At 42.7% G+C, this 16,208-nt stretch overlaps 1 protein-coding gene across 1 annotated transcript in view; it reads left to right on the plus strand.

Moving 5' to 3' along the window:
* Positions 1 to 489: 489 nt before the first annotated feature.
* LOC121584955 (phosphatidylinositol 4-phosphate 5-kinase type-1 beta) overlaps positions 490 to 16,208 on the plus strand; it is a gene marked incomplete at its 5' end in the record, with an annotated part of 39,581 nt that continues 23,862 nt past the window's right edge. Inside the window, 4 exon segments of the mRNA XM_041901232.2 lie at positions 490 to 586; positions 1,179 to 1,247; positions 2,114 to 2,244; positions 15,204 to 15,321. Coding sequence (XP_041757166.1) covers positions 1,179 to 1,247; positions 2,114 to 2,244; positions 15,204 to 15,321 — 318 coding nt within the window.

Genomic DNA, 16,208 nt, shown 5'->3' on the forward strand with positions numbered 1-16,208 from the left:
AGTACACGTCCTGGTAATCCGTCTGGCCCTGCGGCCTTGTGAATGTTGACCTGCTTAAAAGTCCATTCACTGTGTTGATGGTGCTCATAAAATTAATCAGAATTTCAGAATTAGCAGATATCCCAATCTGGGAATTTGATATACTTGTAGAGTATATGGTTCCAAACAATATGTCTTAAAATGAACAACATCAAAAAGGGTAGTTTTGAGATAGTAATATTAATATTTTTAATGTTGAATAAATGAATGTGATAAACAGCACAAACCCTCATTCTGCTACCAAACTTTGCATCTGCACTGTTCTTCATGTAAATGTGTTTTTGTAAAATGCTCAGTGAAAATTGTTAAAAGTAGTTTTTCCAAGTTTCTATTCAGACATCAAGAGGTACAGCCTTAGATTGAAGCAGAGGGCATTCTCCTACTGTTCTTTCACTCTGTAATCATATAATGTAATGGAGTCTTTTCTCTGTGTCCTCTCTTCTCTTCCAGAGGGTGTCTGTAGATTGAAACCTCCCCATGACTGCCTGATGACCAAGAGATGTGGTCGTGATCTCTGTTCCACTGGCAGAGCTTTTCACTAAGCAAGGTGACTGATTACACGCACCTGATTCTGTTTCATTGTTAGAGCTTTTCACTAAACAAGGTGACTGATTACACCTTCACTTTTCACTTAGCAGGGTGTGCTCATTATACCTGGTTCACGCAGACACTCCTATCTGCAGGATCTTATTGATAAACATCACTACCAGATACTGTAGATATACTGTGTTAGCTTTACATCTTCACATTAAGACCTACTTCTTAAGCTGTAGCCAGCTACAGGAGCAATTCAGCATGACTGAATGTCTAGCGTATGTAGACAATGTGGGTGTGTATCTGTGTCAGATGATGCAATGAAAAATGCATAGCTCACCAATCTGTACAGGTGTATTAGTCAAATTCAAACTGTAGGCCTATGTGGTCGTGTACTCTGGCCTGAGAAAGACGGTAGGGGAAAGACCTTTGTGAGCTGTGTGTTGACATTATGAAATAACCCAAAATGAATCTATTCCTAGACAGTCAATGTGAATTGACTTTATTCCTGTACCACTGACCTACAGTAGCACCTGAAGATACTCTGTTTGTTTCTAAACTTTGACCAGTGAGTTCCTTATTCTTCTGTTCTGTCCTCTCGTCAGATGTCAACGACCACAGACAATGGAGTGGGAGGGTCTCGGAACACGAGCGGAGAGAAAACATACAAGAAGGTAAAGTTTCATCTCTCCATATACTGCTCTCTCTGGCTGGATTCTACTGGCCTTTTATGAGAACCATGAAGGGAGGTTTCCCAGTGTTTGTTGTTGAAATGAATGACCATTTATCACTATGATGAAGTCCAAGAAGCCTTTTGATGTGACCCTTTGACATATGAGCTCCTATAAATCTCCTGCTTCTACACAGTTAGTACATGATGGGAAGCCATCCTCACAGTCCATTCTCTGCTTCACTGTATTTTCATTTGGATTAGACGTAACTGGTGGCTATGGAATTTTTGGCACACACAATATAACTGGGCCTATTGCAGTCGATTTGAAACATCTGGGTAATTAATTTGACATTTTCAGAACAATTGAAGCCATCTAAGAAAGTGTCATAGGCATCAACTGGCTTTCAATTTCATGACTTTAACGTGCTTGTTTCAGACAATCTGACTTTGTTTTCTGACTGTACTGTATATTCCTGAACGCCCATCTTACACTGACCTTTTACAAGACATGCCTCCAGAAGAGGTATCAGTACATTATTTCTTAGAAATTAGTACCATTCTCTTCTGGGAATTTGCTACCTTCTTGCTCTTTGGAGTTTACGCCTAGTTCTCCTACCTTTTTCTTAAGGTATCTGTGACCAACAGATCTATATCTGTATTCCCAGTCATGTGAAATCCATTGATTAGGGCCTAATGAATTGATTTCAATTGACTGATTTCCTTATATGAACTGTAACTCAGTACAATCCTTGAAATTGCGTTTATATTTTTGTTTGATTCATGTGTTGCTTGATTGATTTGTTGATTGGTTAATGTATGTGTTGATTTATGTGTTGATTGGTGTGTTTGGTTGTCCCTGACCCTCAGACCACATCGTCAGCCCTGAAGGGGGCCATCCAGTTGGGCATTGGCTACACAGTGGGCAACCTGACCTCCAAACCTGACAGAGATGTTCTCATGCAGGACTTCTACGTGGTGGAGAGCGTCTTCCTGCCAAGGTGAGAAGCAGGGACATTACTGATGATTATACTGATACTATAGTATAGTATATAGTACAGGACAGTATAAAATATTATACAAAGAGTGGGTCTAATCCTGAATGCTGATTGGTTAAAACCGCATTTCAACCGGTGTCTACTGTGTCATCAGCCCAGCCAGGCAATTTATAAACTTGATCTCCACTATATAAAGCATCTAGACATTATCTCACATTTCTTTTAGACTAACATTTAGTTTTCAACATCTTACAGTGGGGAAAAAAAGTATTTAGTCAGCCACCAATTGTGCAAGTTCTCCCACTCAAAAAGATGAGAGAGGCCTGTAATTTTCATCAAAGGTACATGTCAACTATGACAGACAAATTGAGAAAAAAATTCCAGAAAATCACATTGTAGGATTTTTAATGAATTTATTTGCAAATTATGGTGGAAAATAAGTATTTGGTCACCTACAAACAAGCAAGATGTATGGCTCTCACAGACCTGTAACTTCTTCTTTAAGAGGCTCCTCTGTCCTCCACTCGTTACCTGTATTGGCACCTGTTTGAACTTGTTATCAGTATAAAAGACACCTGTCCACAACCTCAAACAGTCACACTCCAAACTCCACTATGGCCAAGACCAAAGAGCTGTCAAAGGACACCAGAAACAAAATTGTAGACCTGCACCAGGCTGGGAAGACTGAATCTGCAATAGGTAAGCAGCTTGGTTTGAAGAAATCAACTGTGGGAGCAATTATTAGGAAATGGAAGACATACAAGACCACTGATAATCTCCCTCGATCTGGGGCTCCACACAAGATCTCACCCCGTGGGGTCAAAATGATCACAAGAACGGTGAGCAAAAATCCCAGAACCACACGGGGGGACCTAGTGAATAACCTGCAGAGAGCTTGGACCAACGTAACAAAGCCTACCATCAGTAACACACTACGCCGCCAGGGACTCAAATCCTGCAGTGCAAGACGTGTCCCCCTGCTTAAGCCAGGACATGTCCAGGCCCGTCTGAAGTTTGCTAGAGTGCATTTGGATGATCCAGAAGAGGATTGGGAGAATGTCATATGGTCAGATGAAACCAAAATAGAACTTTTTGGTAAAAACTCAACTTGTCGTGTTTGGAGGACAAAGAATGCTGAGTTGCATCCAAAGAACACCATACCTACTGTGAAGCATGGGGGTGGAAACATCATGCTTTGGGGCTGTTTTTTCTGCAAAGGGACCAGGACGACTGATCCGTGTAAAGGAAAGAATGAATGGGGCCATGTATCGTGAGATTTTGAGTGAAAACCTCCTTCCATCAGCAAGGGCATTGAAGATGAAACGTGGCTGGGTCTTTCAGCATGACAATGATCCCAAACACACCGCCCGGGCAACGAAGGAGTGGCTTCGTAAGAAGCATTTCAAGGTCCTGGAGTGGCCTAGCCAGTCTCCAGATCTCAACCCCATAGAAAATCTTTGGAGGGAGTTGAAAGTCCGTGTTGCCCAGCGACAGCCCCAAAACATCACTTTCTCTAGAGGAGATCTGCATGGAGGAATGGGCCAAAATAACAGCAACAGTGTGTGAAAACCTTGTGAAGACTTACAGAAAACGTTTGACCTGTGTCATTGCCAATAAAGGGTATATAACAAAGTATTGAGAAACTTTTGTTATTGACCAAATACTTATTTTCCACCATAATTTGCAAATAAATTCATAAAAAATCCTACAATGTGATTTTCTGGATTTTTTTTCCTCATTTTGTCTGTCATAGTTGACATGTACCTATGATGAAAATTACAGGCCTCTCTCATCTTTTTAAGTGGGAGAACTTGCACAATTGGTGGCTGACTAAATACTTTTTTCCCCCACTGTATATAAACCTTGCTGTCTGTCTCCGACATTTGCAACATTGTTTCAATATTCAAATTTGATCTCCAGCTGTCGCATAGTAATGAACGTGTCGGGATGAAACAGACAGGCAGGCAGCTTTTCTCAGCCAGTCGAAATCATGAAAGCATCATTTTGTATACAGATAAATATTAATAGAAAACAGCTAAAATGAAACGTAGTGCAGCTAGTTTGCAGTCTTTCCAGCTTCAGTTTGAAGTGATTGTGTTAGCTGTGTTGTTGGCTAGCTGCTCTGAACAACAGTGTCCTGACGATCAAGCACATTTTCTATGCCAGGTAAAATCGTGCCTCATTAGCTCATTGTTTTGGATGTATCCAAATAAATGTCACTAGAAAACAGCTTCAACAAATGCAAATGAAGCTACTTTATTGTTATTATGGCTGCACTGTTTGACGTGACTGAGCTAGCAAGCAAGGGATAAGAACATTGCCAGCCAGTATGGCAATAGAACATTTAGAACGAACAACTGCAATGAACGTCTATAGATACAGAACAAAAAGACTGAACGACCGGGTCGCGTCTCTGGCAATCAAACCCGATAGAACGAACGAGCAGCCGGCTTGGGTAGCAACTCTAGATTTGTGTTGGGACTAGTATGAATAGGCCTCCTGAGTTGCGCAGCGGTCTCGGGACAGGCGAAGGTCGACTCATGCGTCCTCCAAAACATGACCCGCCAAGCCGCGCTTCTTAACACCCGCCCGCTTAACCCGGAAGCCAGCTGCACAAATGTGTCGGAGGAAACACCGTTCAACTGACGACCAAAGTCAGCCTGCAGGTGCCCAGCCCACCACAAGGAGTCGCTAAAGCGCGATGAGCCAAGTAAAGCCCCCTCGGCCAAACCCTCCCCTAACCCTGACGATGCTGGGCCAATTGTGCGCCGCCCTATGGGACTCCCGGTCACGGCCGGTTGTGACACAGCCTGGGATCGAACCCCAGGCTGTAGTGACGCCACAACACTGCGATGCAGTGCCTTAGAATGCTGCGCCACTCGGGAGGTACGTACAAACTTTTGTCAATAATGTGGCATCTGCAAAGGACATGAACTGAACGTAGCTAGTCAAAGTTAGCTAGTCAATCAAGCAACTCTAGCCGAGACGTTAGTTGCTTTGCAGCTTCCAGTTTCATTTCCAAAATAAAGGTCTAGAGCTTGTTTTAGAACTGCATTCAATAACGACGTTACACCAGTAGATGGCGTGGTATAGGCTTGGGCCTTCAGCAAATGACTAGTGTGAGAATAATAAAGACACAGAAGAGCCTTGTCTAGAATAACCGCCTGAGCTGCAAAATAGAAAGTAAATATGATTTAGGCTTGACCTATTCCGCTATCTAAATATGCCGTGCTGTTGTGTGTTATTTATTGGCCTTATAATTGCATCATTTATTTTTATAGCTGCGTGGGGCTACTGTGGGGATCATGTAACCTAATGAATCACACTTGTTCCAGTATTTGGGAGCACGGTAGGCCTTATATTAGACATTTTGACTGTTGTATTAGTGAATTCCACTCTATATGTAGGCTTGTTATAGCCATTTGCGTTGCACAACCCATCACGCAGAGGCTATATCCATATCAATAAATGAGACAGAACAAAATATTGATTATGTCTTGACTATAACCTGTCCTGAGCGAAATAGCCAAGGGGTCCCAAATGGTCAAGACTATCTATAGCCTATTCTTATTGCCAGATCTGTTTTCCCTATCAGCCACTGCACGTGCTTCAACTATTTTGTTTAACATTTATTAAAGGCTATATTTAGAGGCCTGTGAGCTAGGGTCTCTTTTTAAGGGGAGCCCTGTAATAAAAACTGTTATAAAACACAAATAGAGTTCTACAATTATTCCGCAAAACACCAGTACCCAAAATGATAGCCTAAATTGCAATGCCTACAAGTTGAAGGCCTATTTTGTTTATTTGGATAGGCCTAAATTAAACATTGAATTATTAAAGTGGTAGGCTAAAGAACTTTTGAGAATTTAGATAATTTTGAATACACACATGGATTTCAATAAACAAATGAATAAGACTGTTCTATTCTCTTTGATTTAGTTCCTATTACAACTCAGACAAATGACTGAATGGATGACATACTGACTGGATGAATTAAATGTTCAAATATGTTGGAATGACGAGTTGCACGCATCATGCATGCTCTGCACTTTATTTGGCTAGTAGGCAAATAGGCCTACATTAGGGTACAGTGGGGAGAACAAGTATTTGATACACTGCCGATTTTGCAGGTTTTCCTACTTACAAAGCATGTAGAGGTCTGTAATTTTTATCATAGGTACACTTCAACTGTGAGAGACGGAATCTAAAACAAAAATCCAGAAAATCACATTGTATGATTTTTAAGTAATTAATTTGCATTTTATTGCATGACATAAGTATTTGATACATCAGAAAAGCAGAACTTAATATTTGGTACAGAAACCTTTGTTTGCAATTACAGAGATCATACGTTTCCTGTAGGTCTTGACCAGGTTTGCACACACTGCAGCAGGGATTTTGGCCCACTCCTCCATACAGACCTTCTCCAGATCCTTCAGGTTTTGGGGCTGTCGCTGGGCAATACGGACTTTCAGCTCCCTCCAAAGATTTTCTATTGGGTTCAGGTCTGGAGACTGGCTAGGCCACTCCAGGACCTTGAGATGCTTCTTACGGAGCCACTCCTTAGTTGCCCTGGCTGTGTGTTTCGGGTCGTTGTCATGCTGGAAGACCCAGCCACGACCCATCTTCAATGCTCTTACTGAGGGAAGGAGGTTGTTGGCCAAGATCTCGCGATACATGGCCCCATCCATCCTCCCCTCAATACGGTGCAGTCTCATCAGACCACATGACCTTCTCCCATTCCTCCTCTGGATCATCCAGATGGTCATTGGCAAACTTCAGACGGGCCTGGACATGCGCTGGCTTACTAAAGTGTGTTACTAATGGTTTTCTTTGAGACTGTGGTCCCAGCTCTCTTCAGGTCATTGACCAGGTCCTGCCGTGTAGTTCTGGGCTGATCCCTCACCTTCCTCATGATCATTGATGCCCCACGAGGTGAGATCTTGCATGGAGCCCCAGACCGAGGGTGATTGACCGTCATCTTGAACTTCTTCCATTTTCTAATAATTGCGCCAACAGTTGTTGCCTTCTTACCAAGCTGCTTGCCTATTGTCCTGTAGCCCATCCCAGCCTTGTGCAGGTCTACAATTTTATCCCTGATGTCCTTACACAGCTCTCTGGTCTTGGCCATTGTGGAGAGGTAGGAGTCTGTTTGATTGAGTGTGTGGACAGGTGTCTTTTATACAGGTAACGAGTTCAAACAGGTGCAGTTAATACAGGTAATGAGTGGAGAACAGGAGGGCTTCTTAAAGAAAAACTAACAGGTCTGTGAGAGCTGGAATTCTTATTGGTTGGTAGGTGATCAAATACTTATGTCATGCAATAAAATGCAAATTAATTACTTTAAAATTATACAATGTGAGTTTCTGGATTTTTGTTTTAGATTCCGTTTCTCACAGTTGAAGTGTACCTATGATAAAAATTACAGACCACTACATGCTTTGTAAGTAGGAAAACCTGCAAAATCGGCAGTGTATCAAATACTTGTTCTCCCCACTGTATATAATGACTCAATAGCTGCATGCCTCCAGAAGGGCATCTTCTGAGGCTTAGGGGTGCTTTTCCGAAGGCGCATGGTGCTGTGGTGCTGCACGGAGATCACAAGCTCTTCAACTGGGCAGCAGTGTCACGATGGAGGTAATAGCCTATACGGAGACTTCCTAAGACCACCGCAACAGAGTTATACCAGACTTAGCCTACGTTTAACCTCTCCCTTGTTCATTTCAAAGTCCATATGTTCATGACCCGATTCATATAAATCATGTACAATTATTTAAAATTCATATTAACCCTTCCTACAGAATATGCTTTCGCAAGATTTTGAGTGATGAAATAAATATCAAAATATCCTATAACAATATATATATTTTGAGTGGTAAAGACTCCAGTGGCCATGCATAATTCATAGATTCACCAAACCATCTATTATAATTCTATGTTTCATTATTCCTGGTAGATACTACTGGTTATAATTGCAGACAGAGCCCAGAGAATGGGATTGTGCAATATTGAATAAGGTGCATGCATGGGGATGTCCAGTTCACCCAGAGATATGCCTATGCTGTAGAGATACACCTAGCGGACTGAAACTTCACTGTTGTAGGCATAATACAGCTAGTGCCATCTAGACTTGCGCTGGCAAACAAATCCATTACATTAGCTACCTAAATGTGAAGTAAACTCAACTGAGGAGTAATAGAGAATGGAGACTTTTAACTTGAAAACGTGCAGGATACATCTTCCGGTTTCCATTACTTCTGTTTTTTTATACTGTGTTATGCTTGTTCGCGTAGCACTCCTCACAGGCTGTTTGGTGAACGTTTTTTTTGTTGGTGAGATGAAACTGCCAAAACTCTGAAAGGTATTATTGTACGTCAGAATTGCAACACAAGATTTGTTCAAGCCTAAAATGTTAGTACGTAATCGTAACATGGTGTTTGAATGTTCACAGGTGAAATTTCACGTTTACGTTTCATGTTTCACGCATGGCTTTTCTTACGATCCTAACAATTTACATATGGATTTTCTTACGATCCTAACAATACGTACGTTCAACCTTTTGGCAGCTATCTCGCTCCATAGCTTAGCCCCTCCCTGTTTATCCCTTACGTATAGTATAGTAATACTGAGTAGCAATTAAACAATATATTGTATCTACGTATGCTTTCACACAAATACATGCTTTATAGCCTGAGTAGATGAATCCTAATGATACGTTCTTTAGAAACACTACAGCCTATGCTGGTGCTGCTGTGAAGTGACTCATTGACTTTCAGCAGTGAACATGCAGTATTACTGAAGAGGGAACATAGGTTGAGCTAGAGCTGTCTGCTAGCTGAAATAGGAGAGTTTCATGTCTGCTAGCTGAAATAGGAAAGCTTCATGTCTGGATCTCTCCATGAAACAAGAGGGAGGAGGCGTTCTCCTTAAACAGTAATGACTCACAGAGAGAGATGGATTCTCAGGATTCATATCCCAAAGAATAGAAAGAGGCATCTATCATTTAACATGAGTGTGAATCAGCTAGTTGAAGTCATGGTGTATGGACTAAGTCACTCCAGTGGATTATATACCCAAGACCCTGGAAATCAGCTTACTGTGTCTTTTAACGCCAGTGTGCAAAACATACTGCATACTGTGTCGTGCCTGACCCATCAAATCGTCTGTCTTAATAATTACATCAGCAGCTTAAAGAAACACTTTACATAACCCAGAACACACCCAGGAATACACGCACACATATACACAAACAAACACATGCACACGCACACACACACACACAGACACAAACACACACACACACACAAACACACACGAGTGTAAGAGATGACATCATTAGTGCCGTCAGACCACATCACTTGGTATTAATAGATGAGCAAACGTCATGCACTGTTTGAGGAAGCTTCTCGTCTATGTTGACTATGTCTCACATATTGCGCAAAAGATCTAGAGACAAGCCTCTCACCATATGAAAAACAGAAAATCACCAGAGAATGTCAACCTCTTGAATGGTTGAGTTTTGTAAGTAAGTTTTGTGTATTTGCTAATGGTCATGCCAGCCTCTTTCCCTTCCAAGCCCTGCAGAGACTTGGACTAGGAAATGCTTTCTGTGTTTCACTTTCCAAATGGCACATCAGGACAAGTCTGTCCTTCAAAAGAAACTGAGCATACTGGTGTATGCAAACATGCTGTCAGATTAAACTCGCACTCTGAGCTTCACATTTATAATGATTATTTCAATATATTCTGCAGGTTAAAGTGATTTTAGGCAAATGATTCTACTTAACACAGGTGCAATAGCCATCCTAGAATGTTGAAGTTTAAGTTGTTTAGCCAAACATACGGAGAGGGATAGAACAATATGTTCTCATTTTCTCTTCATGGGCATCTTTTGACTGAGAGAGGGCTGGTGACCATGACAACACTGGAGAGACCAGGTGTTTTAACCTCCACTAGAAGAGACAAAAGACTCTCCATGGAGGAAAAACAAACTGAACAAAACTAGTGGAGGAGGAAGCTTAAGTCATGACGTGGCTACAGGCATACAGTAACACAGTGGTTCCCAAACTGTGGGGTGCAAGGAGTCGCCGGGGGGGGCATGGGTTAATTTAATTTTTTTAAGGAACGCAGTCCGGCATTAAACTTACTCTTGAAAGTTGTAATAGTAGAATGCACAAGGTGCAATTTCGAAATTGGGTAGTGCATCATTAGTTCCTCTTGTCATGTTAGTCATTGCATATCTTAGAGAGCTATTTATAAATTGTCAGAAATGTCCAGATCAAGTCAGCTAACGTTTTTTTATTTAGTTTTTTTAGCCCATAGATATTGTTGTACATTTTTTGTCATGCAAATGACACATGAATACACATTAAACATGGCAAAATGTAGAATTGCAAGGTAATAAGCTTTAAACCTGAAATATTCTCTCCACCAACAAGAGGGGTGTGAACAGTTTGTGTCATGAACAGTGCTTGTGCCCATAGAAATAGATGTGTGCACGCGCGCTGGGGGGGGGGGGCGCGGGATTTTCCCCAATGCTGGAAGGGGGCCCCAAGTCAAAAGGTTTGGGAACCCCTGCAGTAACAGGACAGCAGTAGTTATTGTCTCAATCTCTCTCTCTCTCTCTCTCTCTCTCTCTCTCTATTTCTCTGTCTACCTCTCTCTCTTCCTCTCCCCTCTCTCTCCCCTGAGAGACACAGGGCAGAGTGACTGACGGAGAGCTCTCAGAGAGGATCCTCCGGGATCCTCCTCCACTTCCCTCATCTCCATTGGTTCCCTTCACTCATCCTGTCAGGCTGTCGCTGGCTTTGGTGCCTGTACATCTCAGGCAGATTTTCTGACTCCCACATTGTTTATCTGGTGTAACTTGTCTAGTCTTTTTTTCTCTAACAGTACTCTAATTCTGCTATGCGTGGATAAGACACTTTCATTGCTGTGTGCATTTGTGTGCTCTTTAGTCTAAATGGTTCTAATTTGAGACTATACAATTTCAGTCACAGTAGGCAGGCAGCACATAGCTCTGTGCAGCTGGAGGTGATTCTCTTTGCTACCCACACACACACACAGCGTGATTTCATTCAGGAGTAGGCTGATGATCACACCTATAATGTTTAGGTTGCAGTCTATCCTGTTACTGAGTGAAAGCACTGGGGCACAGCCCAACATCTTTGCCAAGTCAGGGTTCAAAAACCTGATTTCGATAGCAGCTTGCTGTTGAGATGCCCTTGAAAACAAATACCTTTTAACACACTTTTAATGGATTTAGATTTAGGGTGCAGTGCATTGGGGTGTTGTTATAGGATCATCTGGAGCAAAGCTAATCACCCAGTAGACCTCCTGTGTTCTGTTCCACCTGGCACAGCTACAGGTTCATACCAAAACAGGGTCAGTCTCTACGTGAGCAATGCCAGTCTTCCTCATAAAAGAAAGAGAAAGAAAGGAAAACAGAAATGTGGGTTCTTTTTTCTTTCTTTCTCTTTCTCTTTCTCTCTCTCTCTCTCTCTCTCTCTCTCTCTCTCTCTCTCTCTCTCTCTCTCTCTCTCTCTCTGAGTGGTAGAGTGTGTGTTTGTGTGTGTGCTCGTGCGTGTATTAGGAGTTAACCCCTTGCTGACCGATCCCACTCAGAAGGCATGCCAGAGAGAGGGGCCCTTCAGGTCAAAGTCATTACTACTCTCTATTATTACACTGTCATTATCACTGGAACAGGTAGATCAGAGGAGAATACACCATGGAGTTTCAAAATGCAGCACTACCATATAGAATATATATCATACTGTATGAGCATGCCCAGCTATTATATGCATGATCTATTATATATATATTACTCTACACTCACATTACTTATCATTTGAAATGATTTTCTACCATTCTTTTCTATTATGCAATATCTTGTATGTTTCGGATTCACTCTCTCTTTACTCCAAGGCTGTTGTACCCTCCTCACCACTGCTCTAATGAATGCCCTGCCACATTCTGCATTTATGATCAGTCATCATTGCTATCAGACAAAAGGCTGCACAACAAGCAAAGAAAGAGTTAAAGCCAGAGAGAGATTGAGGGAGAGGCAGAGTGAAAGAGAGAGAGAGACTGAAGGGTGATGCAAACTCTGTCGTAATGTGTCCTTAATTATGCATTTATTCAGAGACAGAAGCAACAACAGAGATTAATTAAGACCAAACACATACACACACACACACACACACACACTCTACCACCCAGGGTCCTGAATGCAAATCAAATCAAATCAAATTGTATTTGTCACATGCGCCGAATACAACTGGTGTAGTAGACTTTACTGTGAAGTGGTTGCTTACGAGCCCTTCCCAACAATGAAGAGTTTAAAAATGTTAATTAAAATAGGAACACAAGAGGAATAAAATACACAAGAATGGAACTATATACAGGGAGTACCAGTACCAGATCAATGTGCAGAGGTACGAGGTATTTGAGGTAGATATGTACATGAAGGCAGGGTAACGTGACTAGGCATCAGAATAGATAATAATAAGAGTAAAATAAAGAACAGAGTAGCAGCAGCAAATTATATTTGTAAAGTGTGAGTAATGTATATGTGTGTGTATGTACGTGTGTTTGTGTTGTATCTGTATATGTGTATGTGAATGTGTGGGAGTGTAAATGTAGTGTGTGTGTGAGTGAGTGTGTGTATGTTGTGTGTGTGTGTATATATATAGTCTAGTGAGTGTGCGTAGGGTCAGTGCAAGATAAGAGTCCGTGCAGATAGTCTGTGTACCATTAATTGACTATTTAGCAGTCTGGCTATTTAGTTGTCTTATGGCTTGGAGGTAGAAGCTGTCTCGGAGCCTGTTGGTCCGAGAGCTGATGCTCCGGTACCGTTTGCCGGACGGTAGCAGAGTGACCAGTCTATGGCTTGGGTGGCTGGAGTCTTTGGCAATTTTTCGGGCCTTCATCTGACACCACCTGATATAGAGGTCCTGTTGATGTGGATGGGGGCGTGCTCTCCCCTCTTTCTCCTATAGTCCACAATCAGCTCCTTGGTCTTACTGAAGTTGAGGAAGAGGTTGTTGTCCTGGCACCACACTGCCAAGTCTCTGACCTCCTCCCTGTAGGCTGACTCATCGCCGTCGATGATCAAATCAAATCAAATGTATTGGTCACATACACATGGTTAGCAGATGTTATTGCGAGTGTAGCGAAATGCTTGTGCTTCTAGTTCCGACAGTGCAGCAATATCTAGCAAGTAATATCTAACAGTTCTACAACAAATACCTAATACACACAAATCTAAGTAAAGGAATGGAATAAGAATATATAAATATATGGATGAGCAATGTCATTGTCAGAGCGGCATAGGCTAAGATGCAATAGATAGTATAGAATACAGTTTATACATATGAGATGGGTAATGCAAGATATGTAAACATTATTAAAGGGGCATTATTAAAGTGACTAGTGTTCCATTTATTAAAGTGGCCAGTGATTTTCAAGTCTGTATGGAGGCAGCAGCCTCTCTGTGCTAGTGATGGCTGTTTAACAGTCTGATGGCCTTGAGATAGAAGCTGTTTTTCAGTCTCTCGGTCCCAGCTTTGATGCATCTGTACTGACCTCGCCTTCTGGATGATAGCTGGGTGAACAGGCAGTGGCTCGGGTGGTAGTTGTTCTTGATTCTTTTGTTGACCTTCCTGTGACATTGGGTGCTGTAGGTGTCCTGGAGGGCAGGTAGTTTGCCCCCAGTGATGCGTTGTGCAGACCGCACCACCCTCTGGAGAGCCCTGCAGTTGTGGGCGGTGATGTTGCCGTACCAGGCGGTGATACAGCCCAACAGGATGCTCTCAATTGTGCATCTGTAAAAGTTTGTGAGGGTTTTAGGTGACATGCCAAATTTCTTCAGCCTCATGAGGTTGGCCTACCACCAATCAGACCTACCACCGTCGTGAACTTGATGATGGGAGTTGGAGTCGTGCGTGGCCATGCAGTCGTGGGTGAACAGGGAGTACAGGAGGGGGCTAAGCATACACTCCTGAGGGGCCCCGTCCCTGGGGTCAGCGTGGCGGAGGTGTTGTTGCCTACCCTCACCACCTGGGGCCGGCCCGTCAGGAAGCCAGGATCCAGTTGCAGAGGAAGGGGTTCAGTTCAAGGGTCCCTATCTTGGTGATGAGCTTGGAGGGGACTATGGTGTTGAACGCTGAGCTGTAGTCTATGAACAGCATTCTCACATAGTTATTTCCGCTCTTGTCCAGGTGGGAGAGGGCAGTGTGAAGTGCAACTGAGATTGCTTCATCTGTGGATCTGTTGGTGCGGTATGCAAATTGAAGTGGGTCTAGGGTGTCTGGGATGATGGTGTTGATGTGTGTCATGACCAGCCTTTCAAAGCAGATAAATTGTGGATGTGTTCGTGCTGTGGGCTCAATGTGACTGCAGACTGCCATCAGTCAGTGAGTCTGAGGAGAACCCCATGCCTCTCTCTCTCTCTCTCTCTCTATGGACACAGAGCTCATATCATCATAGTGCTGGTCCCCTGTGTTGTATGGTGTTGTATTATTGTGTTGTATGGGTGTTGTTTAGGGTAAACAGAGGCATGCTCTCTCTCCAGGCTCTGGACTCTAAACAGGTCTGTGTGCCACTGGAATACTGGTTCATCTGGTTAACTGTACTTAAAGACGTCCTCCAGCGATTTTTGAACTTTTACTGTTGAAAAGCGATATCCCAAGTATAAATACAGTATACACACAGAGGTGTGTCGCATTACTTCATGCCACGATCCACTGAATGCTCTGGATGCTCTGACATGACGATTATCAGCTATAGTTAAAGACAGTGTGTGATGTCTGTTTGCAGAATGTCCGTCTACGTCAGTGATAGTTTTGTACCATAGTATCTGATGAACTGAAATTAGTCCAAACTCACTTGCTTGTTTCTGTATGTGGGGATATTCTAACTAACTGTTCTGTGTCTTTGTGTCCGGTGGGTCTTGTTTCCATCAGCGAGGGGAGCAACCTGACACCAGCTCACCACTACCCAGACTTCCGCTTCAAAACCTATGCCCCGCTGGCATTCCGCTACTTCCGGGAGCTCTTCGGGATCAAACCAGATGACTACCTGGTAGGTCTAAACACCACACGTGGTCCACACTAGGTACACACCAGGTACACTCCTAGTCCACACCTAGATTGAGACACATCCCATAGGTTAGAGTTCATCCTACTTATCATGTAACTTTCACCAATCAACTCATTGGGATCAGTGGTGACTAAAGTGTATTGGAATGTAACCAGAGTTTTATAGAGCAGTGGTTTTTCCCTGTTCTACCTGTCCAGCTGTGGAGGTTGAGATGGGGGTTGGGTTTGGGGGGTGAGGTAATAGTCGTGCTAATTTCATTATGATGGGTTTAATTGTATCCACTGCACATTGAAATGAAATCAGGCTATAATTTCCCAGAGGGTCGAGGTGGGTGGATGCGTGTGTGTGTGTGTGTGTGTGTGTGTGTGTGTGTGTGTGTGTGTGTGTGTGTGTGTGTGTGTGTGTGTGAGTGTGCGTGTATTAGGAGTTAACCCCTTGCTGACCGATCCCACTCAGAAGGCATGCCAGAGAGAGGGGCCCTTCAGGTCAAAGTCATTACTACTCTCTATTATTACACTGTCATTATCACTGGAACAGGTAGATCAGAGGAGAATACACCATGGAGTTTCAAAATGCAGCACTACCATATAGAATATATATCATACTGTATGAGCATGCCCAGCTATTATATGCATGATCTATTATCTATATATTACTCTACACTCACATTACATTACTTATCATTTGAAATGATTTTCTACCATTCTTTTCTATTATGCAATATCTTGTATGTTTCGGATTCACTCTCTCTTTACTCCAAGGCTGTTGTACCCTCCTCACCACTGCTCTAATGAATGCCCTGCCACATTCTGCATTTATGATCAGTCATCATTGCTATCAGACAAAAGGCTGCACAACAAGCAAAGAAA

The sequence above is a fragment of the Coregonus clupeaformis genome, chromosome 16 (assembly GCF_020615455.1).
Source record: "Coregonus clupeaformis isolate EN_2021a chromosome 16, ASM2061545v1, whole genome shotgun sequence".
NCBI classification, from domain to species: domain Eukaryota; kingdom Metazoa; phylum Chordata; class Actinopteri; order Salmoniformes; family Salmonidae; genus Coregonus; species Coregonus clupeaformis.